At 44.0% G+C, this 25,729-nt stretch overlaps 1 protein-coding gene across 1 annotated transcript; it reads left to right on the top strand.

Annotated features, from left to right (window-relative positions):
• Positions 1–684: 684 nt before the first annotated feature.
• On the top strand, positions 685–25,466 carry WNT16 (Wnt family member 16). Its single transcript, XM_030217093.1, has 4 exons — positions 685–842; positions 960–1,219; positions 9,960–10,246; positions 23,585–25,466. The coding sequence occupies exons 1-4, from the start codon at positions 748–750 to the stop codon at positions 24,047–24,049; spliced, it is 1,107 nt and encodes a 368-aa protein (XP_030072953.1). The 5' UTR covers positions 685–747; the 3' UTR covers positions 24,050–25,466.
• The last annotated feature ends 263 nt before the right edge of the window (positions 25,467–25,729 follow it).

The raw sequence follows: 25,729 nt of genomic DNA, 5'->3' as shown, positions 1-25,729 counted from the left end.
AACCAATTAAAGAGCCAGGCCAAAAAAGCCTGTTTTTAAGAATTTTTCAGGGGTTTTAAAACACTATAGAGGTAAGCACAAATGCTCCCTCAATCACTTGTGCAAACCCCAACTCCAAAATCTTATCTAAAGATCGTTTATAACCGGCTAGATCACTGTAACAGGTCTAGAGCAACATGTACAACAATTTTTAAAAAATGACAAAAGAAACGAATATATAGCAATCACAGCGAAGATAAAATAAAAATAATTATAACAGGTCGAAATAATAAGGAGCTACTTGACACATCTGCCTCAGAACAGGTGAAAATACCAGAATCATTCCTTTACTGGTTCAATTTGGGTTTTGTTTTTTTTAAAGAGGGTATCAGAAACCTGCAAAGCAGCTTGTGTAGGGTTTCTAGAACTCTAGTCATTCATTTGCTAAGGCATTTGCTGTACCGTGGAATATTACATTATAACGAAACTGTCAGGACTCAACCCCATTCCCCTGTCAGTACGCGCCAGCCAACTTTCCAAACCAGCCCTCTGAGAATTCCGTGCAATGGGAGTCAGCACGGCCGTCTAATACATATTCATTAGCCGCTGGACCAATCGGCTTTCAGTGCCGGCTGCGGGAGGGGGAAAGAGAAGCAGCAGCTGTAAGGCACTTTTCTCACCTTCAAGCTAGGGAAGGCAATTCTTAAGTCCCTGCAGCTCCCGAAGGATCGCAACGAGGACGGCTCCCTTGTTCCTCGGTGCCCAGGCATGGAGCAGGGCGCTTCCCTGGCACTGCCTCGCCTCTGCGTCCTGCTGACTGCCCTCCTGGCCCTCTGCCCTTGCTGCTCGCAGGGTACCTGGATGTGAGTACTGCTCCCCTTCTGCTCCTCTCTTCTCTCTCTCCCCTTGCCCAGCAGTCCGGACACCTCCTCCTTGCCTGTCTCTGCCCTGCTGACTCTGGCTGACCCTTGCCTTTGCAGGTGGCTGGGCATTGCCTCCTTCGGGTTCCCCGAGAAGCTGGGCTGTGCCAACCTGCCCCTGAGCGCCCGGCAGAAGGATCTATGCAAGAAGAAGCCCCATCTGCTCTCCGGGATCCGAGAGGGGGCGAGGCTGGGCATCCAGGAGTGCAGGAATCAGTTCCGGCACGAGAGGTGGAACTGCTCGGTGACCGCGGCCGCCTCCCCCTCCTCCCCTTCGCCCACCTCCGATCTCTCCGTCTTTGGCTACGAGCAGAGCAGCGGTGAGTGTCCGGTGCTGTCCCCGGACCCCGATTACTGTGCGATCCCATTACTCCCCAGCCTGCCCCCCCCCCCCCCCCCATCACTCTAGTCCTGTTCTGCAGATTGCCAGGTTGTACGGATGCTCGATCCTGTACAAAAAAAAGTGTCACCTGTAGATGGAACTGAGACGTGCAGGTCCCCTCTGCCGTCTCAGGGGTCTTGGACAGGTGCGGAGGGGCCGGGGGGGGGGGGGGCAATTAGAGGTCTAGGAAAGGATATGTAGGGTGGGGGACGGAAGGAGCCGAGCCAATTTCTAAAAGTTTTCTACATACGCCTCACTTAAATGTTGAGAGATTTAAAAAAAATAATAATAATGTAGAGTTTTAGGTATTTAGTCTGAAGTCTGTACGCATAGATCTGACTCTGGCAACAGAGGGGTTGAGACTAGCAGAAGTCCGAAACTTGAAAGCTGTAGAGTGCTGGATCCAGCCTTGGCCACCGCTGCCTAGTTTTCAGCCTCTGCTAATCCAACCTCTTTGTGCGTCTGTTGCCATGTGTCTGATGGAGAAAAACATTATGTAGAGTATGAAACACAACTGGAAAGAGGGGAGATCCTCAAGTACCAAGAAATGCAGGCCCAGACCAAGAGAATGTGGCAGAAATATTCCCCATCCTTGTGGCTGCTACAGGTTTGATCGAAAAGAGTTTCCAGTAAGTTGCCTGTACATGTTACATCTTAGGAACTGCAGAAAGACGTTTTCTTTGGCATAATGCAAGTAGTACCCAGTGCTAGCAGTAAATTTGAGAGACTGAGATGATACTCCACATGCCCTGGCTTAGGAGTGAGGTTCATTCCTCCATGGTATGTGCAAAACTAACCCACCTAGAGAAATCGCCCCGGACATCAGCCTTCACAGGCTGGTGGTGGTGCTTTGGAGGACGGACAGACCAGTAGAGGCTGGTGGCATCTTAGTAATTAAGGGGTCCTTTTACAAAGGCATGCTGAAAAACGGCCTGCGATAGTGTAGGCGTGGGATTTGGCCACGCGCCGATCCGTTTTTTTTTAGCGCGCCTGTAAAAAAAGGCTTATTTTTTTGCCGAAAATGGACGTATGGCAAAATCAAAATTGCCGCCGTGACCATTTTGGGTCTGACACCTTACCGCCAACCATAGACCTAGCAGTAAAGAATCTGGGCGGTAAGGACCTACATGCGTCAAAAGCCACTTGACAGTTCCATTACTCGCGCCAGAAAATAAAAAAATATTTTTCAGACGCACTTAGCGGACACGCGCCAAAATTGAAATTACCTCAAGGGCCACACGGGTAACCGGGCGGTAACTCCAGTTTGGCGCTTTTGGGGCTTAGTCAAAGGGGCCCATACAGATGTATTAAAGCAAAGGCTTAGCTTTAGACGCTTTTGAAGGACAGTGTCTTACTGATGGCGCAGTGGAGGGCGATGGAAAAAAAAGAGGGGAATGCTGGACCTGCCTTCAGGGTAGGGGATGCTCAGCGGCTGTTCCTCAGCGGTTTATTAACGGATTAGAAAGTGGCTGATCCTGAGATTTAGGATCAAGGGCCAGTTCAAAGAGCTGCCTGTAAAGCTATCACCTTCGGGAAAGTCAAAAGTATTGTTTGATGCGGGGGTAGCATTAAATCATCAGTTACTGACTGAACAGCTGGGGAAGCATTATGTAGCCTGCGGAGAATGCTTCACATCTGCTTTGATTTAACCACAGTCCCTCCAGAGTACTTAGCCGTGGTCAAGTGACTAATTGGACAAAGTAGAAAGACCTATATTAAGCTCTTTCAAGATTGAAATCTGCTGTCACAGCCTCGAATTTATGGAATAAAGATGACGGAAATGATCTGAAACATGTAAAGAAAAAAAAGAAGGGATTATGGAGATCTTTCTAGGCTGAGGCTTGACGTGAGTTTGACTGAAACCCAGAACGGTTAGATATTTATTGTAAAGGGTTTCTGGGAGGGTGGGAGGGGATACTGAAGATAGAGTTAAAAATGATATCAGAAGAAAGGACAGAGCTGCAAATTTGATAGTGAAGTCCAAGTAGATATAAGGCTGCAGAATGAGAAATGGCATTTGGAAAAAAAATAAGTGTTATTAAAATGTACCCCTGACCTAGGTTTCTACAGTTTTTAATTGCGTCTTTATTGTCATTATTGGTAAATGCGGTGCTTTCTGCGTTCAGTTTTTCCCCCAATCATTTCACGAGATTGCTTTAAATATGAATCCCCACTTCAACACACACAAACACACACAGCCCCCCCCCCCCCCAAAAAAAAAATTTATGAGTCACTGTAAGGGTAAGCAATGTATATTTTGATAATGGTTTTACAATTTTACAATTTGCTTGATTTCACTTTTGAAACCAAAAACTTTCCTTAGCAAAACAGAATTTTTTTTAATCTCGTACCAGTTTTATTACTTTTAAAAATAACCTAGGAAGGGGAATATTCGCAAAATCTGAAGACTCAACAAGAGAAAGGATGTTATGTGATCTGTGGGTATGTTTGATTGAACAAAGGACAACTGGAAACTAGAGGTTCAAAGTGGGGCTTTGCCATTGCAATGGTAAAACTTGAATAATCTGTTTAATTACAGTGGTGCAAACTTTTCCCCTTTTAAACCTCTTTTATTTGCTGTGTGTTTTCTCTTTTATAATCAATCCATTCTGGATCAACAATATTCTGTCGGTGTCATACAGTTGTGGATATTTAAATTAGTATATTATAGAGGGCTGATCAGAAATAAGTAGCAGAGGTGTGGAGCCCAAAAAGTTTCGTTTTGTTTAGTTTCCCATATCAGTTACAGAAATGTTTATTTTGTTCGGGTTTAAAAAAAAAAATGTTTTCATTTTGATGGCAATGTCTTTAGCAGTGCCCACTCTTCTGAAACAGCGTACACTATGGGGAGAGAGTGCATACATGCACGATCAGAAGAGTGCATGCTTCTAAAAGTGTGTGGACCATTTCCCCATAGTATATGCTGTTTCAGAAGAGTGCACACTGCTTACAACAGGGGTGGGCAAGCAACGGCCCACCATTGAATTTTATGCAGCCCCCCCGAGACCGTGGGAAGTAAACACAGAAAACATCATTAAACTGAGTTTTGGTGATTTAAATATTGTATTTTACAAATATTTTCAGAATAGCCACTCTAGCAGTTTGTTTCCATTGTACATACAGTGGGGGAAATAAGTATTTGATCCCTTGCTGATTTTGTAAGTTTGCCCACTGACAAAGACATGAGCAGCCCATAATTGAAGGGTAGGTTATTGGTAACAGTGAGAGATAGCACATCACAAATTAAATCCGGAAAATCACATTGTGGAAAGTATATGAATTTATTTGCATTCTGCAGAGGGAAATAAGTATTTGATCCCCCACCAACCAGTAAGAGATCTGGCCCCTACAGACCAGGTAGATGCTCCAAATCAACTCGTTACCTGCATGACAGACAGCTGTCGGCAATGGTCACCTGTATGAAAGACACCTGTCCACAGACTCAGTGAATCAGTCAGACTCTAACCTCTACAAAATGGCCAAGAGCAAGGAGCTGTCTAAGGATGTCAGGGACAAGATCATACACCTGCACAAGGCTGGAATGGGCTACAAAACCATCAGTAAGACGCTGGGCGAGAAGGAGACAACTGTTGGTGCCATAGTAAGAAAATGGAAGAAGTACAAAATGACTGTCAATCGACAAAGATCTGGGGCTCCACGCAAAATCTCACCTCGTGGGGTATCCTTGATCATGAGGAAGGTTAGAAATCAGCCTACAACTACAAGGGGGGAACTTGTCAATGATCTCAAGGCAGCTGGGACCACTGTCACCACGAAAACCATTGGTAACACATTACGACATAACGGATTGCAATCCTGCAGTGCCCGCAAGGTCCCCCTGCTCCGGAAGGCACATGTGACGGCCCCGTCTGAAGTTTGCCAGTGAACACCTGGATGATGCCGAGAGTGATTGGGAGAAGGTGCTGTGGTCAGATGAGACAAAAATTGAGCTCTTTGGCATGAACTCAACTCGCCGTGTTTGGAGGAAGAGAAATGCTGCCTATGACCCAAAGAACACCGTCCCCACTGTCAAGCATGGAGGTGGAAATGTTATGTTTTGGGGGTGTTTCTCTGCTAAGGGCACAGGACTACTTCACCGCATCAATGGGAGAATGGATGGGGCCACGTACCGTACAATTCTGAGTGACAACCTCCTTCCCTCCGCCAGGGCCTTAAAAATGGGTCGTGGCTGGGTCTTCCAGCACGACAATGACCCAAAACATACAGCCAAGGCAACAAAGGAGTGGCTCAGGAAGAAGCACATTAGGGTCATGGAGTGGCCTAGCCAGTCACCAGACCTTAATCCCATTGAAAACTTATGGAGGGAGCTGAAGCTGCGAGTTGCCAAGCGACAGCCCAGAACTCTTAATGATTTAGAGATGATCTGCAAAGAGGAGTGGACCAAAATTCCTCCTGACATGTGTGCAAACCTCATCATCAACTACAGAAGACGTCTGACCGCTGTGCTTGCCAACAAGGGTTTTGCCACCAAGTATTAGGTCTTGTTTGCCAGAGGGATCAAATACTTATTTCCCTCTGCAGAATGCAAATAACTTCATATACTTTCCACAATGTGATTTTCCGGATTTAATTTGTGATGTGCTATCTCTCACTGTTACCAATAACCTACCCTTCAATTATGGGCTGCTCATGTCTTTGTCAGTGGGCAAACTTACAAAATCAGCAAGGGATCAAATACTTATTTCCCCCACTGTAAGTAATGCCACACTGGGAAAAGACCAAAGGTCCATCGAGCCCAGCATCCTGTCCACGACAGCGGCCAATCCAGGCCAAGGGCACCTGGTGAGCATAGACGGTCGGTAGCCCAACTGTTTGGGGAGGCTAAAGGGGGCGGAGCTTACCTCCATACGCTCCGTGGCAGCAACGTCAATGAAGAAAAAGACTACAGGCTCGCCGCCAGCTTCTCCCTTCTCTCTGCACACAGTGTCCCGTGATGCATTTCCTGTTTCCGCGAGAGCAGAGAGAAGGGAGAAGCTGGCGGTGAGCCTGTAGTCTTTTTCTTCATTGACGTCGCTGCCACGGAAATAAAAGATGAAAATGCGCGGGGCGGGAGGGTGGGCTGCACCACAAGCGGAAGTCGACGATTCGGCTGGGGAGGCTTAGCCTCTCCAAGCCTCTTATACGGGGCGCCTATGCTGGTGAGCTTCCCAAACATACAAGCATTCTATACATGTTATTCCTGGAATTGTGGATTTTTCCCAAGTCCATTTAGTAGTGGTTTATGGACTTGGCCTTTAGGAAACCGTCCAACCCCTGTTTTCAGTTAAATTTATACTTAGGACAGAAAGTGGAGGAGTGGCCTAGTGGTTAGAGTGGTGGACTTTGGTCCTGGGGAACTGGGTTCAATTCCCACTGCAGGCACAGGCAGCTCCTTGTGACTCTGGGCAAGTCACTTAACCCTCCATTGCCCCATGTAAGCTGCATTGAGCCTGCCATGAGTGGGAAAGCGCAGGGTACAAATATAAGAAAAATAAAGTCTATAGAGCTCTGTGAATTTCTGGTTCTGACATTAGGTAATGTAGTACTGACTGACGTTCATGTGGCCCTCTGTGTATAAAGGTTGCCCACCCCTGGCTTACAACATATGAAAAAAAAAAATCAAAATTTTTCCTGCACTTTTCAGCAATAAATGACACAAAACGAAACGGGAAGTGTTGATAGTAACATAGTAGATGACGGCAGAAAAAGACCTGCATGGTCCATCTAGTCTGCCCACGATAAACTCATGTGTATACCTTACCTTGATTTGTACCTGTCTTTTTCAGGGCACAGACCATATAAGTCTGTGCAGCAGTATTTCCCGCCTCCCAACCACCAGTCCCGCCTCCCATCACCGGCTCAGGCACAGACCCCGTATAAGTCTGCCCTCCCCCATCCTAGCCTCTCAACCACCAACCCCTCTTCCCCCCGCCACCCAATTTCACCTGTCATTTCAAATGAATGAGTTACATGCCTAGACTCTACTACTGAACAGTGTGTTTCGGGACTAATAGGTCAGATCTAGCTGGCAGTGCCTGTTGCAGATTGAAAAAAAATAAACCATGACATTAGATTAGCAAACAATGACTCCCCTCCATTTTAAAACAGTTCTTTCTAACCAGCTGCTTTATCAGACTTTATAGATAATCGGTAGAGATAAGTGAGCTGATAACAGAGAGTCAATGCTTCCCCTGGAAAGATCTGAGTTTAGTTCCCAGCTCCTCTGGATTCTGCTCCGCAAGCCAACAGGGGCAGACCCAGGTTGCACATGTTGGGTCTTGAAGGGCGGACTGTGCTCTGTGACCCTGGCAGGTCTGTAATTGCAAAGGCTGGATTAGATGGAATAAAAAATCGGGGGCTTGGGACTAGATTCAGTAAAGGGCACTGACAAATCCGTGTGGAGTATTATTCTCTGAGCGGCGTTCTGAGTTGTAGCGCTCAGAGCTGATTTCCATGCCAAACTTTGGATGCAGGCTTTACACCAACCGAAACCTGCTGCAAATCCTGGTACATAAGTTAGGTGCAGATCCCCTGTATTCGGTAATATTGTGTGCATCTATAGTGAATGCCCCTCCCATGGCCACACCCCCTTGTGAGTTACACGCTATAAGATTTGCTTGCAGAATAGTAGAATAGCACTTAGCTAGATGTGCACGCAAATCAAAAATGTTGCCAATTAACACCAATAAATGTTAGCACCCAATTATTAAGCACTAATTGGCTTGTTAGCCAATTCAGTTGCATCTGCATCTCAGAATAGTGTACAATTTTCTGTGCAGAAATTTTTGCACCATTTATAGAATTTGGGGGTTGGTGCATATGAGGTGGGGGGGGGGGGGAAGGCTCGGCATAGCTGGGAAATGAAGGCTCAGGGCATAGCAGCATCATTAGGGGCTGGATTCAATTAAGCCAAGAAGCCTAAAGAAGGAAAACTTGAAACTGTAGCTATGTGTCCTCTAACTTCTGACAGGCTATATGCACAAACATTTCTTTTGTGTAATATTTTGTAAGCGGAGTTCAAATGTGTGCACTACGAGCCAAGTGTACTTTGGCAAGTTTAATGCAAATAAGATCAAGCTTTCAAAAGTGTTATCTAATTGACATAATGACAGTAATTCCTGCATTAAGTTATTTTAACATGTCATTTCTTCAGTTTCTCTGTACTGCTATATAACACAATTTGTCACAATATTATATTTTCTGCTACCTGTGCTTTGCTGTGCATGCAGGATTCACAATCTATGCAGCCAGGCTAAAGTAATTAGAGTTTAAGTGTTCCAGCCTACGCCCACCCCTCCCCCACACAAACAGAAAGACACTTGTTCCAGACACAACTGTGCTGCATTTAAAACATAGCATTGTAATTTAAACAAGTCACAGAAATAAGATTCAAGATGCATTTGAATATTTAGAGGTCAATATTCGGTGGGATTTATCCAGGTAAGAAACGGGATAAGTCCTACAGCAAAAGAAATTCAGTGGAACTATGTGGATAGTACCACTGAATATCGTTACAGACCACTGTGGCACTATCCAGGTAGTGTCACTAAATACCTTTACAGATCAACATGACACTGTCCGAATAGTGTCACTGAATATCTTTACAGACCCCTGGAGTACTGTCCGGATAGTACAGACGTGGTCCAAAGGTGGAGACATGAGTTTTCTGGGTAGATTTTCAGTGACACTACCTAAATAACTATCCAGATAACTTACAAGAGCAAAAAACTTGTCCTACGTATATCCAGATAAGCCATATGGATAGTGGCCAAATATTGCTGCAATCTGGATATCACCAGGCACGATCTGGATACTGCCCCTGACTATCCAGATCTTTTTGCTCATGGCAGCGAGAGTTTTAAAAAAAAAATGTCAGGGGGCTAGAATTCATAAATTAGGATTAAAACTACGGGTCCCTTTTACTAAAGTTACCGTGGCTTAAAGCAAGAAATTAGTTTGGTAGCTACGGCATTCCTGGCATTTTGTTTCACAGGCCCCACAATAAAATGGCAAGGAGTGCCTGGTATCTGCTTGCACTTAATGCCAGGAACACTTAGCACCACCTAAGTGGGGCTTTGCTAATTGCAGAAGTGCCTGTTTGCCGTTTGCTACTTGAAAATCCTGGGAATATGCATTCTCCATCCATGCCTCGCCCCTTAACACGAGAAGCACATAACTCACAGTTTACTGTCTGGTAACTTCTAAAATACCACAAAACCTATTAACATGGTTGTGTGCCAGCAGTTGCCATGGTAAACAGCTATCTATGACTCTGGACAAGTCACTTAGCCCTCCATTGCCCCAGGTAGAAAACTTAGAATTGTGAGCCCCCTAGGGACAGAGAAAGTACCTGCATCTAATAAATGTAAACCACTTTCACTGAACCACAGAAAGGCGGTATATCAAATCCCATTACCATTACCCTTAAGTATTTAATGACTTTAGTACAAGGGCCCCTATGGACATTAATACACAATGCAATATTTCATGCAGAATTTCAACCGGTGGGGATTTGTTCAACCAAGAAACTCAATAATAATATAGAAACTAAACCAACCAAAGTGACCTTTACTTTGAAATTCTGCCTATTCAGGTTTTAATGTAGCAGGTGTAATGCCACACAGAATGTTTACGTGCACGTTTATTAAGACTTGATATCTCCATTCCTTTTCCTGCAGGCACCAAAGAGACTGCCTTTATTTATGCAGTCATGGCGGCTGGCCTGGTGCATTCTCTGACCCGATCCTGCAGTGCTGGGAACATGACTGAGTGCTCCTGCGATGCCAGCCTGCAGAATGGTGGCTCCCCAAGCGAGGGCTGGCACTGGGGGGGCTGTTCCGATGATATTCAGTACGGCATAGGGTTCAGCCGGCGGTTCTTAGATGGCACTAGCAATAATAGCACTGGGAAATACAGAGATGCGTTGACGACAATGAACCTACACAACAGTGAAGCTGGTAGACAGGTATGTACCAGCCCAACAATCCCTAACAATTCAAACCCAGAGAACAGGTCCATTGATAAAATCACCTTCTGTTTAATATTCTTCAGAAAAACAGGAAGGAAAATGGTATGGAAATACAAACCAAACCAGGAGAGAGTAGAGGTTGACCAAATGATGAGTCAATGCAGAGGTTATGCTTGACAATTCCTTTAATCAAAGCATCATGAGAAAGACCCAACACAGGCCATGAGGAGCTGTCTACCTCAGGGGTAACAATAATGTCCAGCTCAAGCAGCAGGTGTAACAATGTCAAGGATGAGACTCCTGAAGCAGGCAGCTCACCCAGCCCATGTCAGGTATTTCTTCTGATGCTTTGATTAAAGGAATTTTCAAGCAACATCTCTGTGTTGGCTCATCATTTGGTCAACCTCTACTCTTTCCTGGTTGGCTAATATTCTTTAGGGACAGGGCTATGGAGATTATGTCATTGTTTGTTCTAGTCAATGTCTTTGTGTTTAATCATAATATTTATTATTTATTCTTGACAATAATTATTGTTACTAATACTCATTTCGCCCAGTATGAGCTGGCAGTAGTCTGTGGTCAGCGATTTTTAAGGTGACGATTGCTGTGGCTGAATTTGACCAAGCTATTCAATGCTGGGCCTGTGGTCTATCTATTGCTGTGTGGTTTGTCTGCCTGGGGTTGGTGTGTGGGTTTTTTGGGGTTAATATCTGTAATGCTATGGGGTGGCTGTCTTATATATGTCTGATGTGGTATGTATGTCTTTCTGTGTCTGACTGTTGTAGTATGTGTGTCTGTCAGGCTTATTTTCGAAAGAGATCGCCGGCGATCTTCTGACACAAATCGGGAGATGGCCGGCCATCTCCTAAAACCGGCCAAATCGGTATAATCGAAAGCCGATTTTTGGACACACTCGCCGGCATTCCATCGCGGAGGCGGCTAAACTTCAAGGAGGCGTGTCGGCAGGGTAGTGAAGGCGGGATGTGGGCTTACGAGATGGCCGGCTTCAGCTGATAATGGAAAAAAGAAAACCGGCGATGACGAGCATTTGGCCGGTTTTACTTGGTCTATTTATTTTCACGACCAGGTCTCAAAAAGATGCCCAAACTGACCAGATGACCACCGGAAGGAATCGGGGATGACCTCCCCATACTCCTCCCAGTGGTCACCAACCCCCTCCCACCCAAAAAAAAAACCTTTAAAACATTTCCTTCCTAGGAGGGGAAGCCAGTCGGCCAGCTCGTAAAAAAAAAGAAAAGGATCTTGCTGATCAGTTATGTTATGACTTACTTGTTCTGGAGTGCTGTATTTTGTGATACTGTTTTGAGAAATGTTCAAGAAAGACTTCATACAAATTAAAAAAGTCCCTGCCCTTCATTTTCCCTTGGTGGCTGTCCCTGACGTGCACTTCCCTTAATAGCCGTCTTTCTCTCTGAAAGTGCACTTCTCTTAATGGCCGGCTTTCTCCCCAAACAGGGAAATCAAAACAGTTTTTGCTCACAGGTGTTTTTTTTAGTAGTAACAGTGGGATTTGAACCAGCCACCTCTGCATTACAAGAGCCATGATGTAACCACTTGGCCACAGCTCCACTTACTTGGGTGTCCCTCCCTTTTGATTATACCCCTTCAGGTCTCTCTCAGCCAATCACAGCGCTTTAAGCTGTCTGTGAGTGGCTGAGAGAGACCTGGATGGGTATAATCAAAAGGGAGGGACACCCAAGTAAGTGGAGCTGTGGCCAAGTGGTTACATCCCTGGTCTTGTAATGCAGAGGTGGCTGGTTCAAATCCCACTGTTGCTACAAAAAAAGCAGTGTGCAAAAACTTTTGATTTCCCTGTTCAGGGAGAAAGACGGCCATTAAGAGAAGTGCACTTTCAGAGAGAAAGACGGCTATTAAGGGAAGTGCACGTCAGGGACGGCCATCAAGGGAAAATGCAAGGCAGGGACTTTTTTCATATGTATAAAGTATTTCTTGAACATTTCTCAAAACAGTATCACAAAATACAGCACTCCTGAACAAGTAAGTCATAACATAACTGATCAGCAAGATCTAAACAGCCAGAAGTACCAGTGCACTATGAATGCTGGTCCCTCCCACGGCCAAATGCCTTGGATTTGGCCGGGTTTGAGATGGCCGGTTCCAGTTTCCATTATCGCTGAAAAACAAAGTCGGCCATCTCAAACCCGGCGATCTGTGGCATTTGGCCGGCCCCAACCGTATTATCGAAACAAAAGTTGGCCGGCCATCTTTTTCGATAATACGGTTCCGGCCAGCTGTTGCAGCGCCGCCAAAATAGATTGCCGGCGATCAATTTCACCGGCGCCGTTTGATTATGCCCCTCTGTGTCTACCTTTCTTCTGCCCTTGGCATCCTGCTCTGTTCTACCTTGATCTCTCCCTCATGTGTTATCCTCATATCTCATTTGCTTCTACTTCTGATTGCTTTGGTCATTTTGGCCCCTTCTTACTGGTGCTCCTGTCTTCATCTTTTCTTTCCTTTTCTTTTTGCACAGAAGCTCTCAATTCTTTTAAGATGTTACCATGTACCAGGGTCTTACTGAAAGCTGTGTGAGCGAGAGGAACATACTGAGATGGAAAATGCTCCCTGTGCAACATGCCCCCCCACCTAGTGCACCTGCCCTGGCCACTGTCATGGCTAATTGGGAGCGGCCATGGACAGGGAGCAATTTTGGCACCCACACATCTTCCTTGCAGCTCTTGCATATAGCTTGTTATGGCCCCAGCAAGCGGTGCAGCCCCACAGGATGCAAACGAAGCAAAGGCATCAAGATTGCTCCCTGTCCATTGTCTCCTTTGCTTGGGCACAGTGTAGTGAGTGGGGCAGGGGTGTGATTCTGGCTTGGAACGATCCTGTCACTTCTATCTTTGATCTTTAAAATTAGGGATCTTACATTTGTATGGATTGCTTTTTTTGCAAGTTCCTGGTACAATATTCCCCTTTTCCTAGTTGTTGATAGTCTGTCCTTATACTGTCACCTGTGCAATATAGGGGGCCCGTATTCCATGGACAGTGTTGGGCAAGATACTTTGTAAAAATAATACATTAAAGTTGTTAGTTACTGCAAGGAAATAGTAATATATTGCATTTACTGGACATAATATGTTAAGTTACCGTGAAAGCTATACAACTACCCAAAACACGGCAGCCGGACTTATCTTTGGCAAGTCAAGATTCAATAGCTCAACACCTCTTTGAGAGAAGCTTCATTGGCTCCCCATCAGAGAAAGAATACATTTTAAAGCCCACACTCTGATTCATAAGATCGTATATGGAGAATCCCCTAACTATATGAATAACCTCACCGACCTCCCAACCAGAAATAGATCATTGTCTTCTCGTACTTACCTCAATTTACACCTTCCCCACTGCAAAGGTATTAAATACAAGACCTCCTATGCATCCAGTTTCTCCTTTTTGGGCAGCCAGCTTTGGAACGCTCTGCCAAGATCCATCCGAACAATCAACGACCATCTACCATTCAGAAAAATGTTGAAGACCCATCTCTTCAAGAAAGCTTACCCTAATGACCCAACTTAACTTTTTAAGCCCACCCACATGATTCCTGCCCCGACGATTATTATACCTTTGACCATGTCTCAGAATCTCCTTATGCTCATTCCGCGATCTCTTCCTCTCCATCCTTCCTACTCCTTACCCCTCCCAATCTCTTCTCCTTTTACTCATCCTATCTTTGTTTACCTCTCCATGCTCAATTTACATATCCTCAAAACCCCACTACTACTATGTTTACTACAACTTGAAACATTCTCCTTCAAGACTTTGTAATTCTATTTACTATGTAAGCCGCATTGAACCTGCTATGTGTGGGAAAGCGCGGGGTACAAATGTAATTAATAATAATGCTATTTTTAGATACTTTTTAATTATTGGATACAGACAGTGATTTCAACATCACATAAAATTCTAACAACTGGAGATCTATCCATTATTCAGAGAAAACATCTAAACAGAAAATGCTGACGTCCTCAAATATGGGGATCCAAACAATTAGAGAGATAATTAAATCAAATAAGGTTGAAAACATGAAAATGGTTAGCTGAATGCCTGCATATCTTCTACAACAAAGTTCATGATGAGGTGATCAATCCGAGTCTGATATTTGTCAACATTTGCTTATTTCCGATCTGAAGAAGGCTGAAGAAGAAGGGTTACCTTTGAAAGCTAAATCAAAAGATGTATTAAATTAGTCCAATAAAAAAGTTATCATCTTATTTTCTCTTTTTCCCTTTATTTCTATTGATTAGCTTCAAAAGTGGACTAAAATGGCTACCACATCACTTTACTCAATATTTTAATAATATAACTGCTCTTGAGGGAGGGGGACTATAACAAGTTGCATGGATGTAATGGGAGCTTTGGATTGAAAGTTTTGCTCACCCCAGGCCCTGAACATTATAAACTGTTGCCAGGGCTGTCTTAACCATTAGGAAGACTAGGCCTTCACCTAGTATTATAGTAACATAGTAGATGACGGCAGAAAAAGACCTTCACGGTCCATCCAGTCTGCCCAGCTGCTGTCCAATCAAATCACCAGACTCTAGAGTATCATATCAACTCAAGGGACCATCAGTGCATACTTTAACCAATAGACAGGGTGGGTAGCTTTCAAATAGATAAATGGCTATTGGATATAATTTTACAAGATATTTCTGCAGATAAAACAACCAGAAAAGTGCACCGAATGAAATTAGCACTTATGTATATAACCCCTTGTTCACATACACTATAGGGGTTTGCCTCCAGGGGCAGGTTCCCAGGGGGCAGGGGAAAGTATTTTCCATAAAGGCCCAAGGTGTAGACTTTTGCAGTTTACCACAACCATACTCTTATAGAGAGTGTTCCAATTAAACTTTAATAAAGACTTGCACAAAACAGATTGTTTAGAGATAGTCTTTCTTTCCAGAGTTTCCACTGCATCTGTTAAACACAGGTCCAACATAATAACACATCGTACATCTTTGACCGTGATCTCTGCACTTTTTCTCAATGCTTTTCGGTTCGTGGTTTCCCGTGTGCTGGATAAACCTAGCCCTTGTGGCTAAACTTTCATGTAAAATTACAAGGGCTTCCTCCCTCCACCGTAGGGATCCTCTTTCACACACGGACTATTTCTACATGGTAATTTATCATACAGTACTTTTTCTCCTTTAATCAAAGCTATGAATTGGTGCTTTCTTTACCTCCTTTGTTCCACATGTGCTGGTAGTACCAGATCCTCAGTCTCTTTATTTATTTGGAAATTGTGCTTGACTACATCTTCCAGCCAATGACTCATGAAAGCAGCTTACATTTCCAAAAAAATATTTAAAAACAAACATAACAATAAACATGCAATTTGAGAAAGCAGAATCTGGTCTTTGAAAGTTCATGCCTCGTTAAATTGTTTAGTCTATAACAAGGGTGGGCAACCTCAGTCCTCAAGGGCCTGCAGCTCAGTCACGTTTTCAAGAATTCCCCAACGAAGATGCTTGAGATCTATTCGCATACAATGGAGACAGTGCATAGAAATAGGTCTTATGCATATTCACTGGGGAAATCCTGACAACCCGACTGGGTTGTAGCCCTTGAGGACTGAGGCTGCCCATCCCCTGGTCTATAAGGTGCCATCGGTCTCTGTTCATTTAATCTGGATATGTCTCCCATGGGATACTGCTGGATAAAGTTATTATAATAAAGTTACTTGATTGACTTGAGGGCAGGTTTTTTTTTTGCCCTTTTAGACTTTTCTGACTGACTATAGTCAGACGTCAGGGCTGAATACCAATGCATCTTCCTAAGTATAACCACATTCTGGGCATAGCTCCTGTTCCTTCGGTCCAGGTGAATTTGGGGAAGGCAATGGCTTGCCTGGACAAAGTTTTTCTGTGCACTGATGGAAGGTCAGAATTGCAACTGCTGGATTTGTCTGGCTAGCTCCTGAGTTAACCATACAAATCAAGTGACCCCTATTACTAATATAGTGTCAGATGAGATCTTACTTTATATAGAGGAAAAGCCTCAAATCCAGGCAACATAGTAACATAGTAAATGACGGCAGAAAAAGACCTGCATGGTCCATCCAGTCTGCCCAACAAGACAAACTCATATGTGCTACTTTTTGTGTATACCCTACTTTGATTTGTACCTGTCCTCTTCAGGGCACAGACCGTATAAGTCTGTCCAGCACTATCCCCGCCTCCCAACCACCAGCCCCGCCTCCCACCACTGGCTCTGGCACAGACCATATAAGTCTGCCCAGCACTATCCTCGCCTCCCACCACCGGCTGGCTCTGCCACCCAATCTCGGCTAAGCTCCTTAGGATCCATTCCTTCTGAATAGGATTCCTTTATGTTTATCCCACGCGTGTTTGAATTCTGTTACCGTTTTCATTTCCACCACCTCCCGCGGGAGGGCATTCCAAGCATCCACTACTCTCTCCGTGAAAAAATACTCCTTGTGTTGAGTCCAGCTTTAGGGAGCACTGCCTGTTCATCATAGGCTCAAAAACTTCTACTATGTAACCTTCCCGTATTATTTTGGTCATTCCATATATCAATCTCGGGGGTTACTTAACTTGCTGCCGTTAAAACTACTAAGCAGTCTTATGCACGATTTTAGTCTTCTATACCCCATCCACGACCCGACTTCGGCCCAAGTTTTGCCTCCTTCATCAGGGTCCGTGGGATACTCGACTGTATCTGCAAAAAATATATATATATCTCAAGATGACACCTCTTATCTTATATAAATACCTCTTCCCTTGACGAAGCATTCCTTACTTTAAATGTTCTGTGCTCGCTTCTGTGTATAGCATTCAAAATGGCGATGGTACTTATCCTCTGATGACATCAGACGCTCTGCATCAGACTCCTCCTTCTCAACAGCTGAGCGTGATGTCAGACCCACTGTGCCGAGCGCCTCTCTTAACATTCTCGGCGCTCAGCTGATTACCTCGTCAGTGTTATACCGACATACAAGTTGATATAGAGCAGCAATTCAATTAAATTAAAAGCCTGTTTGATCAGAAAAACTGGTTCCACTCAATTTTCATGTTTAATCCTTTGGGTTGTAATGTATTGAGACAGTAGATCCATCTCTGTTCTTGTTGCAATAGGGCTAGCTTTCTGTCCCCACCTTGCATGCCCCATTCTAATTGTTGTAGAATTACGCATGTCCAAAATAGGGGAGGGTTACATAGTAGAGGTTTTTGAGCCTATGATGAACAGGCAATGCTCCCTAAAGTTGGACTCAACATAAGGAGTATTTGCCTGGATTTGAGGCTTTTCCTCTATATAAAGTAAGATCTCATCTGACACCATATTAGTAATAGAGGTCACTTGATTTGTATGGTTAAGCATTAACTAACTGACTTCCTACGGGCTCTGTCTTAGTAGTGCTAGTAGCTCCTGAGTTAGCCATAAACAATTTTTGTATATCGACTCTTAAATGTGTTAGAGCACAGATGCAAGAGTTCAGGCCTCGAGTCCTACAAAAAAGTCAGAATTCCAGGATATCCCTAATGAATAAGTATGAGCTATATCTGCTTGATACTACCCCCAACGATTGGAAATCTCTCTCATGCATTTTCATCAGGGAGATCCCAGAAATCTGACCTGTTTGCACTCCTCACTCTTTGCAATAGAGGAACTTCAAATCTTCATTGTGTTTTGAATCCTAGTACTATAGATGTCTCTTTTCTTTCTTGACTTAAGGGTGGCTAATCAACGAAGTACTTTTTGGTGGCATTATAGCATCTGCTGCTTGTACCATCTCTACATACTTGTAGGAGCTTATCACAGACAGCCAGAACTTAGTTTTATAGCAGTGGTTCTCAACCCTTTCCTTGGGCCACACCTAGCCAGTCAGGTTTTCAGCATACCCACAATGAATATGCATGAGATAATCCACATACAAAGGAGGTAGTGCATGCAGACAGTGACGTACCTAGGGGGGGGGGTGGTCTGCCCCGGGTGCACACCGCTGGGGGGGGGGGGTGCCGCGTGCCTGTTGGCTCCGAGTCCGCTCGTTCCCTGGCTGCTGCTCCCTCTGCGCGGAACAGGTTACTTCCTGTTCTGGGGCAGAGGGAGCAGCAGCCAAGGAACGAGCGGACTCGGAGCCAACAGGCGCGCGGCACCCCTCCCAGCAGGTAAAAATGCAATGGGGGGGGAGGTGTAATTTCACCAGGGGGGGCACATCGGCGATCCGCCCAGGGTGTCAGCCAGCCTAGGAACGCCACTGCATGCAGATTTATCTCAATCATTGTAGATATCCTGAAAACCAGACTGACTGGGTTGAAACCCCCCCCCCCCCCCCCGACTTATGGGAAACGTGAGCCTATTTGTAATTAAATCTACTACTCATTTCCGATTTGCTAGTGAAAAAACTCTAAAACACTATAACAAGCAAGTAGACCAATCCCTTTATATGAATAATCTATAGTACTGATGGAAGAAAAGACTTCAGATGCTCGGCTCTCAATGGTATAATTTCCAATATAGACGCCGTGCGAGCTTCCTCATTAGTCTTAGTCTTAAAAACCTCCCTTTATTGTGTAAGATATAATAATTTTTTAATATTTCATTCTTTTTTTTCTCTTTTCTTTCTTTCTATATTAACTTATATCATTTATCCAGGGCCGGTCTTAGCAAGTGCGGGGCCCTATGCAGACCAATTTGGTGGGGCCCCATCCTAGCCCCGCCCTACCCTAGCCCCTCCCCCACCCTAGCTCCACCCCATTGATTATTCCATTTTTAGAACATTTTTTTATTTATGAAATTTCAAATAAAGACAAATGAAGCTAAACTTGTACAAAAAAACTGATTGAAATAATAAGCACAATGCTATCATGAACCCCCCCTCCCCAGAAATTATTCAGTTCAAGTCCACTACAATTAGTAGTTCCAATTCTCATAACAAAGGAGAATAAAGGAAAAATATTAAGAAAAGATCCAGTACTTTCAAATTTCCCTATTACTCTGTAACCCATCAAACCAGAGGCAAGTAGCCACATCAGTTACTAAAATAGTTTGAACTGATTGTACCTACTTTATATCAGATTTTGCTACTTCATGATTTCCATTCTCAGATTTTAGCTTAGTAATCTTTTCTTCCTGTGATTGCAGTCTAGCTTCCAAATGATTAACTCAAGGTGTCATATCATTAATTACTGGAAGCAGTGTTTTAGCTAAATCTGCTATTGCCATCCAAATTTTTATCAGGAGAAATATCTGCAGAGCTATGTGAAAATAACCCAGATATGTTAGAAACAGCCTCTTCCAAGCCAGAAGATCTTACTTGCTCAGCTTCTCCAGCAACTAATGTTGTTGGGCAAAATTCCTCTCAGGGAGGCAGACATTTCCAACCCTTGCACCGTCCGCAAGCGTCGTTAGATGACAGAGACACTTCTGATCTCCTGCCTGCATGGAATCCGATTTTGATTTGGCATAAGTGCACAACTGTTGGCATCAGCAACGATGGCTCACCTCGCGTCCTCACCACCTTCGACCAGGCTCCAGCTTTTCCCGCTCAGTGACTCCCGCCCTCGCGTCCGGAAACAGGAAATACATCAGAAGGCGAGACATTGAGCAGGAAGCTGGAGCCTGGAGGTACTGTCTGTCGTCGTCGTCGGGGGCGGGGCCATCGCTGCCTGGGCTGGCTCGCTGGCATCGCTCAGTTAGTCGCCGGGGTCCGGGGACTCGGGAGCTGACAGCGGGCTCAGCGGGCCCAAGCCAGGGGTGAGCGCTGCGCCGGTGGTGGCAGCAGCGGAGTGGCCGAGCCGCGGGAATGGGGATCATCTCAGGTGACTAAGGCGAGCAGCAGCAGAGGTCGGAGCTGAGGCACGAGCGAGGCAGAGTTGAGGCATGCTGCGCGGGGCCCCCTTAAGCGCGGGGCCCTATGCGGTCGCCTTGGTCACCTCTGCCTAAGACCGGCCCTGCATTTATCAGGAACATGACAAATTGAGGACACTTATCTTGGTAAGGTATGGTTTGTTGCGGTTTGCTCTACAGAATGCCTCCGTTTCACTTATGGCTTCCTCAGAAGTCAAACCACCATTCCTTTTTGTAACTTGTCCTGGATAAAATCAAATAAACATAGGGGAATACTGATGAAAGCTACATGAAATTCTTATCCGCATAAATATTATTCAGTTACACTGTGCCCACCTCTTACTTTTCTTTGAATCTTTTCTGGAAACGCTGGGAAATTCAAAATGACGTCCCCCTTTAATAGGGTGCTTACCTTGTGAGCCTATCAAAACGCTCCTGTCTATATTCATATAATGAAAGGAACAGTATGAAAGCCAAACTAATGGATGTTAAAGGAAAACTTTCCATTCAATTCTACCTCCAGTGTGACAGACTTTAATCTCTGAATCCATCTATTTGTAAATCAGCAGGAACCAAGCACATCATTTCTGAATAATTTGTGTATTTCTTCCTACTTTCGGCTGGAATTCTTCCTTGTTCCTTTTATAAAATCCATAGATATATAATTATACTTTTCTGATACAGCACTTATAGAACCTTAATTCTGGAATTTAAAAAAGTGGTTCCTTAAAACAGTGCTTCTCACACCCAGCCAGCCAGGGTTTCAGGATATCCACAATGAATATGCATGAGATAGATTTGCATACCAAGGAAGCAGTGCTTGCAAATCTATCTCCAGCATATTCATTGTGGATATCCTGAAAACCTGACCTGCCTCCGGCTCTCGAGGACCGCAGTTGCCTACCCCTGGCCTAGTGGTTAGTGCAGTGGAACATGGAATGTTGGCTACTGTTGGAGATTCTGTTGCTCTATTTGAGATTCTACATGGAATGTTAAATGTTGCTATTCCACTAGCAGCATTCCATGTAGAAGCCTGCCCTTGCAGATCAGCAACGCGGCCGCGCAGGCTTCTGTTTCTGTGAGTCTGACGTCCTGCACGTACGTGCAGGACGTCAGACTCACAGAAACAGAAGCCTGCGTGGCCACATTGCCTCCACATGGAATGTTGCCAGTGGAGGAGTAGCCTAGTGCAGAGGTAGGCAATTCCAGTCCTCGAGAGCCGCAGGCAGGTCAGGGTTTCAGGATATCTACAATGAATATGCATGAGATAGATTTGCATACCAAGGAAGCAGTGAATGCAGATTTCTCTCATGCATCTTCATTGTGGATATCCTGAAAACTCCACTGGCTGAGTGTGCCTCAAGGACTGGGTTGAATAGCACTGTCTTAAAACTTCCCTGAGCAAGCTTTGGCAGCCTACAGCAGAACAAGAGAAAGGCACACATTCAAGTTATCATACAATCGGCCTTTTCAATGCATTTGTCATGTAGATATATATATATTTTTAAGTTCTTTACAGACTGTTGGATACATGGATGAGATGTCGCTGAAGGCAATGTCCAGGCCTATAAGGACAAGCACTTTCAATGTACCTCAGTTTTGTTTTGATGTTTTAAATCTTAGAGCAAGATATATTTTCGGCTGGCTGTAAAATATGGGTTTGGTTAACTGAGACTGACAAATTCTTCTCTGCTCACATATGGTCCATGTGGACCAGTTCATAAATCATAGTGAGTGCAGGGCCAGAATATGTAGGAAGGTGGGGGAAAATGATAGAAATTTATTTGTTTTTTTTTAATGTATGGTGTAGAGGCCAGAAAGACATACAGAGGTAAAATTCAGTAAATGGCGCTGAAAGATTGGTGCCGAAAAAAATAATGCTTAGTGCTGTTCTACAAATGGTGCTCGATGTTAGGCGCTGTTTATAGCATATCACTTAGCGCCGGGATCCATGACTACTTTTAGGCACGACTGTTTACGCTAACTGAATCCTGGTGTAAATCTTTGTGCATAAATTGGACACGGATTCCCCCTTATTCTACAGCAATGCATATAAATCGCAGGAACACCCCTGATCTGCCCATCATCCTCCTATGGCTGCTCCCTCTTTTTTGATCTGCATGTAAATTTAAACATATAGATTTTAATTAATGCCAATTAGCACTGATAATTGGTTGTTAGGGCCAAATTACCAGTGCTAATTGGCTCATTATTCAATAAAATTGCACACACAAATTGGGTGCATGTGTAATTTAAAGCTCCATTTATAGCATCAGGGAAACAACACCCAATGGTCGAGATTGGGAGGCGGGACTGGTGGTTGGGAGGCGGGGATAGTGCTGGGCAGACTTATACGGTCTGTGCCAGAGCCGGTGGTGGGAGGTGGGGCTGGTGGTTGGGAGGCAGGGATAGTGATGGGCAGACTTATACGGTCTGTGCCCTGAAGAGCACAGGTACAAATCAAAGTAGGGTATACACAAAAAGTAGCACATATGAGTTGTCTTGTTGGGCAGACTGGATGGACCGTGCAGGTCTTTTTCTGCCGTCATCTACTATGTTACTATGTTAATGTAAAGTAACTATTCTAAAAGTGTAAGTTTTAAAAACGTTCTTTGCTTGAATTATTCAGAATCGATACAGTGCAGATTATTATAAATAAATAAGATTATCCTATAAAGTGCTCACTATTCCCACAAACCTTTTTCTTCATCAAAGCAATAGTCCAGGAATTCCAAACAGCGTGCGTAAAAAAATATGTCAACAGACACATAATTGATTGAAAGCATATGGTGACTGCCAGCAACATTTAAATGACACATTATTTCCCATCTGCTTGTGTCCAGCAGAATTCTTCCACGTGCAGCTTTACTAGGCTAACATTCTTCAGTATATTTACCCTTTCTTTCTTACTGTGTATTGTTCATCAATAAAGTTACAAAAGGAACTTAGACCAAAGAATTTCAGTATTTTTAACCCAAGAAAAGGCAGCAATAAAAAAATCCGTCACAAAACTTGGGAGAAGGTGGGGGGGCTGTTTTAGAGGAGACCTATATTTAGATTTTCTGGCTTTAGGTTTTAACTTATAAACACTTGATGCAAAATAATTAAAATAGATGTTTATTGGATAAACACTGGAAAACACCACTTCCCCAAATTCTCTCTCATCCCTCCCCTGAGCTGATGATGTTTTTTCTTCTTAACTTATTAAATTAAAATTCAGCACGGGAAATGTTGATGAAAATTACGATGCACAACGGTTAACAAAGACATTTAAGTTCAAAATAAGTTCATAAAGTAATTCACAGTTTGTGACTTTTGTGCGAGAGCGACAAGTTAGTTCACAAACCCATTTTCACAAAGTTTACACAGAGGTCTTATAAGAATATATGTACCACATCCAGTTAAATACACATATTGGCAGCTTATGACATAAAAATGCAAATGAGCATGCAAAATACCTTAACCACATCTCTGTTTTGTTTGCAGGCTGTAGCAAAGCTGATATCTGTGGACTGCCGTTGCCATGGCGTTTCTGGTTCCTGCGCCGTGAAGACCTGCTGGAGGACCATGTCTTCCTTTGAGAAGATTGGGAGCTTCTTGAAGGACAAGTATGAGAACAGTGTGCATGTGCTAGACAAACTGAAAAAGAAAGTGCGCAGGAAAGAAAAAGACCAGCGCAAAATCCCAGTGCACAAGGAAGATCTCATCTATACGCACAGGTCTCCAAATTACTGCATGCGAGATCAAAAACTGGGAGTCCCTGGAACACATGGAAGAGAGTGCAATCGCACCTCGGATGGACCCGACGGTTGTAACCTCCTCTGCTGTGGGCGTGGCTATAACACCCATGTTGTCAGACATGTGCAACGCTGTGAATGCAAATTTGTGTGGTGCTGCTACGTGCGGTGCAGACGGTGCGAGAGCGTGACCGACGTGCACACCTGTAAATGACAATCACGCTTGGCAAGGGCTGGCAGATAGTGAGAACAAGCGCCTGGCGAGAACACCCTTTGATGAGAGAAGACTGATGAGCCGTTTGGAAAATGCACGCAGTCGCTATATTAAATTCAAATCTTTTGATGACAATCAAAGAATTCCAGCTCTGTTGACTAATTAAATCATACCTACAGACCAGGATGCATACAACTGAAAAGGTCTGCTATTTTGGTACCAGAGCTGTGATATAGTTTACCTTGATTGGTGACAGAATATCACAGAACACTTGTAGTCCTCTGCTGTGTTCCAGTCTGGAAAACTGAAGACCTTTTTAAAAAAACAGAAATGTTTTAAATGAAAGGCCCGGGTGTAGATATGGGACCTACACTGAAGAGTGGGAAACGGACAGAGAACAAAAGACACCCACTTAGTGAATTAAAGTGGGGTCTGTGGTGATGCGCTTGGCAGCATAGACGCCAACTCTGTATGTGCAATGGGTACTGTAGCACCCACAATATTGAGCAAACACCTTCACTATGACTGAGGAGGGGTAATGCATATTGCCTTCAGCATTCATGATCTTGTTGAAAAGTCAGCAGGAGCAATGGGGCAGACCGGATGGATCAAGGGGTTCTTATATCTACCACCTGTGTCAATAGGCATATTGATTATTTTTGCATCTGTGCATCATAGACATTGAAGCTACTTATCAATGCCTAGTGCAGGGCATACTTACCAGCTAACAGCAACATGAATCAGCTTGTAAAAGCAAAATCGTTTGCTTGCACTGGGACATTCACACAAAGGGGAAGGAGCTGCAGATTGGAACTTACTTGTTGCTTTTCTAGTTTAGGATCTGGTGGGCAAAACTCACCTTGTCGTTCCCTCTCTGTGTTTTGTTCGTGTGTTTACTGCCGGAGTCCATATGCTGAAGTCAAATCACAATTCCCTGGCATAGTACGGACAAATTATGTTTTTTCTTTTATGCCTATTAGGGGATTATAAATTAAGCCTCATTTTGGGAAGCTGGCTCCCAAAATATATCATTGAATTTATCCAAAACAAGGGTTGTACAGCTTTGATTTTTAACTACTGGCCCTTTAAAGACAAAGAGCTGCAATGTTTATAGGAGCCACCAGATGGTACTATTTAGGTACAGTTAATATCCTTTTCCTTAGAAATCATGTTTTCCCTTAAAGAGTCAGTATAAGAGTTGCCCAGCTTCTACTGTAAAGGTGACCCTACCAGTTTCAATTAAGTCACATTTTGCAGTGTAATGGTTGACTGACCACAGACGGGACTTCCCACTGCATCTCACCCCTGTCCTGATTATGGGAACAATTTCAACTCTTTAGACCTGACTTGGTATGGAGAACATGTTTCACACACCTACCACCTTCCTAATACTATTTGATTTTAATTTTTTACAAAATAATTTAAAAAAAAAAAAAAAGGTCACATCAGTAGGAAATTTATTCTGGTCTCCTCTTGCAGACACACGGACATAAGCATTGTGCATGAACTAAGACAGTATTGAGAATGGACCCTAGGACAGACTCCTCCGATGCTTCCAACTGAATTGGAAACGGGACTTTTGAAGGAGTGCAAGCTTTTTTTTTTTATATGTATATATGAAAGGAAGATTTCATTTTATAAACACTTATTTCAAAGTGATGGCTTCAGAAGCATTGTGTA

The sequence above is a fragment of the Microcaecilia unicolor genome, chromosome 10 (assembly GCF_901765095.1).
Source record: "Microcaecilia unicolor chromosome 10, aMicUni1.1, whole genome shotgun sequence".
Classification (NCBI taxonomy): Eukaryota; Metazoa; Chordata; class Amphibia; order Gymnophiona; family Siphonopidae; genus Microcaecilia; species Microcaecilia unicolor.
Note: the sequence above shows the minus strand (reverse complement) of the source record. Positions and strands in the feature narration are given on the sequence as shown.